The sequence below is a fragment of the Pelecanus crispus genome, chromosome 20, assembly GCF_030463565.1.
Source record: "Pelecanus crispus isolate bPelCri1 chromosome 20, bPelCri1.pri, whole genome shotgun sequence".
Classification (NCBI taxonomy): Eukaryota; Metazoa; Chordata; class Aves; order Pelecaniformes; family Pelecanidae; genus Pelecanus; species Pelecanus crispus.
In genome coordinates, this window is record NC_134662.1 from 2,458,327 (window position 1) to 2,467,263 (window position 8,937).

The following is an 8,937-nucleotide window of genomic DNA, read 5'->3' on the forward strand; positions in this document are numbered from 1 at the left end:
AGGTACTGGCCGAGGGGGGAGCCTTCCAGCGAAGAGGGGAGAACGCTTTCCAGGCATTTACTTAGCTTCTGCCCATTATCTGTCTCTATCCCCCTCCTAGTCTGGCGAATTCTTCCCTCCTGGTGTTTCACTGCTGATGGGAAGAGTATGTGCCAGTCCCCAAGAAGATCCAAGTCTAGACATCCATCCTCCTTTAGAAAACATCTGAAGTCAAGGACGTGCGTCCCTACCAGTAAGAGAAACAGCTTTAATTTTTTTACGTTTCCAATACTAGATGCAAACCCAAAAATAGAACAAAAAAGTTTCTTTCAAACATCCGTCCCTCCTCTCTAGCATGACAGCCTTTGAGTTTCTCAAGGGAGGTGTGTTGTGCATTGTCAACTCAAGGCCACCGGTTTTTAAAAGGGAGACGCTGTCCTCCCCTTCCGCCCAAGCGTTTTGAGATGCGTGTGAGCGGCTCGAACGACTGCGTTGGGAGTAGCTGAAGTGGGAACATGAAGGTTGCTCTTAGGGTGCTTTTGCTGTGCCTGGTGCTGTTGCTCCCCTCCGCAGCACTTCCGAGGAAGGGGAGCGCTGGGGAAAAGATTTCCCCAATTAACCGGCTGGAGCTGAGCCTGCCGGAGGAGCTGGGACTTGAAGCAGAGGAGAGAAAGAGAGAAAATGCAAGCTTACAGGAAAGAGTGAGACCCAGCTCGGCGGCAAGATCAAGGATGACTGCTGCTACTCGCCTCTTTTCTAAGGCTGACCCAGGAGCAAAATGCCTCCAGGGGATGGCTGAGGAGGGGGGCATCGGCTGGTTCGGCTCCAGCCTGCACCCGTGGCCGCTCGGGGGGCTGGAAGGGCCCGTGTGCAGGGTGAAAATGGACCAGGACGGGCTGACCCCGAGGCACCTGGAAGTTGTGGGTGTTCTCACCCACTACGAAAGCAGCTTCATCAAGCTGCTGAGACAACGCACCAGCTGGGACGAAAGCTATCTGGAGACCTTCGGGCTCTGCCCGGCCGGGGAGGCAGGTGCTGCTCTCCATCCCCTGAAGCACATCCATGCACATGTGCAGGAGCCGGGGCAGGACCGCTTCCTCGTGCTGCATCTGGAGGAAGGTTGGTGTGAAATCCCTGCACCGAGGCTGCGCGGAGCAGGGCAAGCACAGGGCTCGGGGAGCCGATGCCGTGTGCTTGCCCTAAATGAGATTTAAACACAGAATTAAATTTGTGGGGCTGGGTTCCTTTTAAAATTAGCAAAGCAAGACAGTAAAATGTCTTTCTGGGTACATTTTTAAGAAGCTTTGGTAGTGATGACAGCTTGTGTGCGATAGGGTGCCTTGTCCCTGCCTGTCTCACGCCCAGGTGCCACAGTCTCAGTGGCTTCCGCTCTGCTTTCGAGATGACGAGTGTTTCTCACTTTCTGCCTTAATGACACGGGTTAGGACCCTGTCCCAACTCTCTCTGATTGCAAAAAGAGAGGAGGGGGTCGGACGAGCGGACCTGGCTGGTCCTGCTGTGGCGTGAGCCCGGCTGCTCGCAGTCAGCTGCAGCGCACGCCGATCTCCTGCTCGGTGTTGCTGAGGAGCCCTGGGCTCGCTTGCGTAGCTTCAGCCTTATGCGAAAACCAGCAACACGCATTCCTCTGACCTGCCTCGATGGTAAGTGCTGTGCTTGAGGGAGGTTTTCATCCGGCCTCCCGCATAGCAAGAGGGTCACGGTTGTTTCTCTCTTCTTGAAGTCTCTTCTTCCCCTCCCAGATTTCAGATTTTGGATTTTCAGCTGAATTTGCCAGTGCTGGGCAGTGGGGAAGCGGCTCTTCCCCGGGCAGTGCTGCTGGCTGTGACACAACGGCCGCAACGTCCCCAGTTGCGGAGGAGCTGCCATGGGAGAAGAGATTTCCACGGGGATCTGCCCGTGGAAATTTGCCAGAGCCGCTCTGGGAGCGAGGCAGCCCCCCGCTCGCTGAGGCTGCAGGGTCTGCCCTGCTGACCCACTCCCGGAAAACGGGGAAGGGGATTTGCTGTGTCCCTCCACCCTGCCGGCTGCCGTCCCAGATGCTCTGGCCACCGCGCGGGACTGGTGCTTGGCCCCGAAGCCCCTTCCTCACCCTTCACCCCCCCGGCAGCCCCGCGGCCGCCGGAGGGGCGATTCACCCCCCTGTCTTCTCCGTTCCAGTGAAGTGGGAAGCCCAGGCGAGGCTGTGGTTCAAGCTGGTGTTCCAGGCAGAGGTGGGCCGGTCGCTGGGAGAGCTGCGCTTCGCCTTGCTGCTCTTCTACCCGGGCAGCCGAGAGCGGCCGGGCGCCGGGCGCCGAGAGGAGCTGCTGGCCACCGGCACGGGGTTGGCGCGGGAGCAGGTGGGCGGCTGCGGCCGGGGCCTGATCCTGGGTGTGAGCAGGGAAGGTGGGAGGGGGCATCTGGGCTCTGCTGGCCCAGGGCCTTCGCCACCCCCTCCCAGCGGCTTCACCATCCTCTCCCAGTGCCTTTGCCACCCCGCCAGTGCCTTTGCCCCCTCCCAGGGCCTTCGCCACCCCCTCCCAGTGCCTTAGCCACCCCCTCCCAGCACCTTCACCATCCTCTCCCAGGACCTTTGCCCCCCCGCCACTGACTTTGCCCCCTCCCAGCACCTTCGTCACCCCCTGCCAGCACCGTTGCCACCCTCTCCCAGGACCTTCGTCATCCTCTCCCAGCACCTTTGCCATCCCCTCAGAACCTTTGCCCCCCCCAGCACCATTGCAACCCCCCTCCCAGCACCTTTGCCCCCCCTCCCAGCACCTTTGCCCCCCCCCAGCACCTTTGCCCCCCCCAGCACCTTTGCCCCCCCCAGCACCTTTGCCCTCCCAGCACCTTTGCCCCCCTCCCCAGCACCTTTGTCCCCCCCCAGCACCTTTGCCCCCCCCTCCCAGCACCTTTGCCCCCCTCCCAGCACCTTCGCCCTCACAGCACTTTTGTACCCCCCCCAGCACCTTTGCCCCCCTCCCGGCACCTTCGCCCCCCCAGCACTTTTGTACCCCCCCCAGCACCTTTGCACCCCTCCCAGCACCTTTGCTCCCCCCAGCACCTTTGCCCCCCCCCAGCACCCTCGCCCCCGTGCCTGAAGATGGAGCTCTTACCCTGTCCCCCATCCCGGCAAGGCCACAGGCGCGGCCGGGGACCCAGCCCGTCCTGGGGGGCCCGGCTCCCCCCTTCCCCGGGCCCCCCGGCTCGCTCGGGGCCCTCTGCCCACCCGCGGCTCCCGTGGGCCTCCCTGCACCCCGCGGCTCCCGGAGCAGCCTGGGGCTGGGTGGCAAAGCCCCCCTGCCTGCTCCGCTCCCGGTGGTCCCCACCCTCCCTTTTCGCTGCTCCCTGCCACAGTGACCCGGAGCCAGCAGGGACCTCAGCGGGGGGCTCCTTCGGGTGCCCCCTCCGCGATGGCTCACCCACGTCCCCGGGGCTCCCGCGTCTTTTGCCTCCGTGCAGAGCCTCTGCCTCGCCAGGGACACCCAGTACCTCGTCCTGGCAGCCGCCCTAGCATCCGTCACCCGCAGCAGCGAGCAGCTCAGCTTCGAGGCTTCCCTGGCCATCAGGCATCGCGGAGCGGGAGGTAGGGGCGCAGGGGCACAGGAAGCCCGCGGCAGTGGGCGACGGTGACGTCTGTGCCCCCTGAGTCCTGACATTTGGGATCCGCTCAAGCCTCTGTAACGAGGGGCTGTGGGGATGTGTGGGAGACCCCGGACCACCATCCTCACCTGCTCTTCTCCCCACCAGGTTCCCCCTTACCCCGCACGGAGACCCAGCAGCTCCTTTTTGGCTCGGATGACAAGTGCTTCACCAGGATGACCCCCGTGCTGCTTCTGCTGGCCAAGGCACAGCAGGAGGAGGAGGTGGCTTTGGCCCCTTCTTCCTACCTCTCTGCCAGCAGGGTGCTGGACGTGGCTCCATACCCGCAGCTCAGGTCCGTGGCCCTCACTGCAGCCACGGAAAAACGCAGGGGCTGGGAGCTGAGGGAAGAAAGGGGCAGCCCCAGCCCTTCTGCTGTGGGACTGCGGTGGGAGGATGTGGGACAGGGCCTGGCGGGACCCCCGGGGTACAAGGGGTCCCTGTGACCCTCCCTGTGTTCTCCTCACAGCCCACCCGAGGAGCTGCCGTCCCCCACCGCCCCGAGCCAAGCCAACGCTTCATCCCCGGCGCCCGGCAGCAGCAGCCAGTTCCTGGGCGCCCTGACCCGGTTCATCCGCCAGGTCCTGAGCCCCTCCAGCGAGCCGCCCACCCAGCCCAGCTCCCACCACTGGCTGGACTTCCAGGTGATGGAGACCCTCCCTCACCAGCTGCTCAACCTGTCAGAGGAGGCGGCGCTGGAGCGACTGGTGCAGTCGGAGGAGCCGTCGGTGCTGCTCTTCCCCCAGGACAGCGGAGCCGTGCTGGAGCAGCACCTGGGGGGCTGGCAGCCAGAGGGGACCGTGCTGCAGCTGCTGATGGGCAAGCTGCAGGCAGTGATCCAGGAGCTGAAGGACATCCCGGCTTTCCAAGCCAACATGGGGCTTTTCCAGCATCTCCTGAGCTTCTGCTACTACCCGCCGGGGCCGGGCGAGAGTCAAGATGGCAAGCAGCCGCCCGGCTCCGGGAAGCTGCACACGCTGCTGCTGCTGAAGGCGCTGCAGACGGTGCGGGCGCGTTGGCAGGAGCGGAGGAAGGTGCTGCGGCAGAACCGCAGCGCGCGGCACCAGGCCCACTGCCGCCTGCAGGAGCTGACCATCGACCTGCACGACCGCAAGTTCATCGTCATGCCCACCGTCTACGCAGCCAACAACTGCGAGGGTCCCTGCAGGCTGCCCCTCTCCACCCGTGTCCCCAGCTACTACTCGCACACAGTGCTGCTGCTGGGCATGCAGGAGCGGGGCTCGCCCCTCCAGCGGGCTCCCTGCTGCGTGCCCGTCCGCTACTCGGACCAGCTCATCATCAGCCTCTCCACGGAGGGGCTGGAGGTCCGCAAGTTCCCCAACATGGTGGCAGAAGAGTGTGGCTGTCGGTAGAGGCTCCCGCCCGCCTCCCTGCTCCCCCTCGTCCTGCTCCCAGTCTGGTTTGCCCTTGCAGCTCGAGAGCTGGTGCTTCTTTCCGAGGCGGGAGCTCCCCACGTGTCCTTTCCCCACGGTTTGGCTCATTAGCATCGCTCTGGTTCTGGGTTTGTCTGTAGCTGTGCCGGTCCCTGGGGGCTGCTCTGCAGCCCAACGTTTCCCCACGCCTGCTCCTATGCCGGGGATGCCCGAGGTGCCCATGGGGCCGTGCTGCAGCATGGCCCTGACCCCACAGCAGGGTTTGGGCTGGATACGGGCGCTGCAGAGCCATGGTGGGAGGGCAAGGCTCGGCAGATCTGGCCAGGACCATGCTTATTATTATTAACCCTGCCTTCTGTTCATGTAGCGGCTGGGCAGGGCAGTTGTTGCTTCCTCCAAGCCCCCCGCCGCCACTCGCAGCATCCTCTGGCTGTTTCCCAGCCCACGGCCCGTCACTAAGCCCCCATCGGCTACACGGCTCCACCTGCGAAAGCAGAACAAGAGGCAAAATCCCCTCACAGGGACCAGCCTTTATCTGGGGATCCGTCCCCATGTGAGCCAGGGGCCATGGAGAGCCCCTGGCAGCGGCTTGGGGCTCCCTGCCGGGTCACGGCTGCGTTGCCCCGCGCTGATCCCGCACCCAGGACGCTGCCAGAGCCGGGGGGCGAGGGAAGGGAGGGCTGCGAGAGGGGAGCGATCCTGTTACACCTCCTGGGCTGCTCACACCATTAATAGGAGCGGGTGCAAACGGCTGCCAAAGCACCTGCTCCGCATCCCCGCCGGCGTCAGCGTGGAGAGCCCGGCTGCCCCCAGATCGTCTTCCCAGCTAAGCCCAACCCTCAGTGAGAGCCACTGGGGCTGCCGCAGGGTCCAAATCCCCAGAAAGCAGCTCCTGGGCTCATCCTGGCTGCAGCCCCCCATGCTTGGACCAGCCCTTGGGCTTTGCAGCGTCCCCATGGGGCTGGCAGGGGCACGGCCGGAGGCTGGCACGCACCGGCCCCGTCCCCAGCGTGCGTGGGGACCCGGGTTAGCCAGGAGCCCCTGTGCACCGGGGACGGGGGGCACAGAGAACACGCAAACATAACCAGTGACAACACCTTTTTTTGGTTGGTTTTTTTTTTTGTTTTGGTTTTTTTTTAAAACATTCAATTTAATACCTTATTAAAAATGAAAATAGTTTATTTTAACCTCTATTGATTTAGCAAATACTTAAACCTGCCGTGGGTTGGGGCTGTGAACGTCTCCTGTAGTTGCTACAGCGCTGCGTGATATTGCACTTGTGTTTCATTCCTAAAAGCGACTCCGTGAAGGCAAGGCCCGAAGGGACCCCGGGGTGACGGGCTCTCCAGCCCTGTTTTGTTACCAGCAAGCTTCGCGCCACCCTGCAGCGATGCACTGGGGCCCGGCGAGGTCAGGGTGGTCGTTGCCCTGACGTCCCTCTGAGGACGGCAGCAGCCTGGCGTCGTTAACCCAGAACACACTTCTCTCGATTCGCTTTAAATAAAACCATTAACTGAATTCAAGAGCTACACAGTCTGGAGACAAACTCTGTTCGCTGGGATCCCTGTGCCCACTGCGCCGCCCCGATGCCTTGGGGACCACAAGTGAAAATGAACTGCAAGAGAGATTTCGGGTGGGGATGGAGAAATAGCGCGAAGCCCAGATGAAGAGAAGCTCCTTCCCCTGGTCCTTTCAGGTTGCCTTTGTGCATCTAATCCAGGGGGGCCCAAAGTCCCCAGTGAGGCTCGTGCCAGGCTCCCGGGCTACTCCGCTGCTGCTCGGAGATCCTGGAGCGCTGCCTGCGCTGCTCACGCTGCCCACACTGCTCACGCTGCCCACACTGCTCACGCTGCCCATGCCGCCAGCGCGTCTCTGGAGAGCAGGCAGGGAGCCGCAGGGTGCCCTTGCCGGGGGTGGTGGCAGGGTTGGACCCCCCTGGATTCAGCGTCATCGAGCCCCTCGGTCGTCCCAGCCTCAGTCGCGCCTCTTGCCCTCCCTGGGCCTGGCGGTGCCGTCCTTCCCCGGGGCGGCCGCTGGCTCCCAGGGCTTCCTGCCCTTCTGCTGCCGCCAGTCCCGCTTCGGGCTCTCCCCGCTGCCTTCGGCCCTGCCAGGACGGCCCTTCCACCCCTCCTTCCTGGGCTCATCCCGCTCCCGCCGGCTCTCCTTCCCCTCCCGGCCCCGCTTCTTCTGGGGCGGCTGCTCCAGCTCCCGGGGGGCCCGGGGGGCTCTGCTGGGCTTGTCCCCCGGCACCCTGTCCTTGGCTCGCGCCTCCCTCCGGCTGCTCCGCTCCGCCTGAGTGGCACGGCCCTCCCGGGCCTTCTCCTCCTTCTTCTCTGGCTTCTTCTCCCGGCTCTTCTTCACCTCTGCTGCAGCCGGCGACTCCTCGGGGACATCCACGGGCTCTTTGTCCCCGTCCTCCGGTGCTGAGCGGCCAAACCACTTCTTGAAGATCCAGGGCTCTGCCTGGGGGGGACGGAGGGGACCAGGCACCGGTGACACAGCCCAAGGGACCGGGACCCCTCTCCATCCCTCCCGCTGGGGATGAGATGCTCCCGCCCCATGGGAAGTGGCCCAAGGACCCTGTTTCTCCCCCCACCCCAGACCCGTACCAGGTTGCTGTCAGCATCGTTGTCATCATCACCGTCATCATCGCCATCCTCGTCACCATCATGGTCCTCGAACATGCTGCTCTCGGGCTGGGCAGGCTGGGCAGTCACCACTTCTTGGACCTCCTCCTCCTTGGCGCTGACCACCTCTGGAAGGGGAGAGGGACGGGCCACCGTCAGCAGGGGACGAGGCTGTTCGGGTGTGATGTCCCTGGGGTCCCAGGGCCACCCCACCCTGGGACATGGCCCCGTCTCAGGCTGGATCCGGGCTATCGGGGCAGCCTGGAGCATCCGAACCCACCGTGAAGGGGAGGTGGTGGAGGGTCCTGCCTGCCGCGGCTGACTCCTTCCCTGGAGCACGGCGCTGGAAGAGAGGAGGGAAGAGGAGGCAGGAGGTGGCAGCAGAGTCTGCCCACCCTGTCCCCCTCCGTCTGGCTCCCGGCTCACCTTGGAGCACCTGGAAGGTGACGCTGAGCAGGGCGACGACGGAAGCCACCAGGATGCACTTGTTGAGGGTGAGCCCTTCCCAGAGGAGCGGCTCCTCTGCGGGGTCCAGGCTGGGGGGCTCCACCTTCCTCTGCACGGGGAGGCTCTTGGGGACTGGGGACCCCCAAGGAAAACAGCGTTACTGGGGGAGCTGGGAAGCGGCAAAGGGGATGCTGAGGTGGGGTGGGAGGGCAGGGGCACGGGCATGGGCAGGGGCAGGAGCTGCCTGCCTGCCACCGCCCGCAGAGGAAGGTGTTTGCACCGCAGGGGTGGGGAAAAGTGCCATGGGGGCTGAATCCGAGGTGTTTGGGCCACGATGGCGTTATAGCATCCTGGGGCTCAAGTGGGGAAAACCTCTGCCTGTGCTCCTGGGTCTGCTGCTCCCCGCCCCAGCAGCAGATCTGGGCAGGGCGGAGAGGAAGAGGAGGAGCGGGATTTGGCAGGTGGATGAGAAGCCCTGTCTCCATGTCGCTGAGCTCCCAGGGGACTGTGGAGAGCAGAGCTCGTCCGTCGTCCATCACTGCTCTGGGGCCAGGCGGTGCCTCCCGGGCTGGCCGGGGACGCAGGACAGGGTCTATGCCTCTGTGGCCACCTGGGGCCAGGCTGGCAATTTTGGGGCAGAGAAGGGCTTTTCTGCACACCTACCTGGAGGCCCAGCAGTGCTGCCTTTGGCTCCCACCTTCTCCACCCGCTTCTTCTCCGCCACTTTCTTGTCCACGCCGAGCGGCGCTGGCTCTGGCATGCTCAGATCGCGCTCGTCTGGATCCCACTCAGAGACGCCAAGCCGGGTCCTTGCCTCCTCTAGCCCCTGCGGGGAGGGGCGCGAGCGTGGC

The 8,937-nt window shown here is 64.2% G+C and overlaps 1 protein-coding gene across 1 annotated transcript; it reads left to right on the forward strand.

Annotated features, from left to right (window-relative positions):
• Positions 1-256: 256 nt before the first annotated feature.
• Positions 257-4,991, forward strand: AMH (anti-Mullerian hormone). Its single transcript, XM_075723563.1, has 5 exons — positions 257-1,098; positions 2,158-2,336; positions 3,439-3,562; positions 3,727-3,913; positions 4,088-4,991. Exons 1-5 carry the CDS (start codon positions 495-497, stop codon positions 4,989-4,991), a joined length of 1,998 nt encoding a protein of 665 aa, XP_075579678.1. The 5' UTR covers positions 257-494.
• Positions 4,992-8,937: the final 3,946 nt, after the last annotated feature.

Excerpts from the sequence above, each read along its gene's own strand:
- AMH (XM_075723563.1), top strand. The coding sequence starts at position 495 with ATGAAGGTTGCTCTTAGGGTGCTTTTGCTGTGCCTGGTGCTGTTGCTC. Across the intron at positions 2,337-3,438 it reads CGGGGTTGGCGCGGGAGCAG|AGCCTCTGCCTCGCCAGGGA; the intron begins GTGGGCGGCTGC and ends GCCTCCGTGCAG. Across the intron at positions 3,563-3,726 it reads CAGGCATCGCGGAGCGGGAG|GTTCCCCCTTACCCCGCACG; the intron begins GTAGGGGCGCAG and ends TCTCCCCACCAG.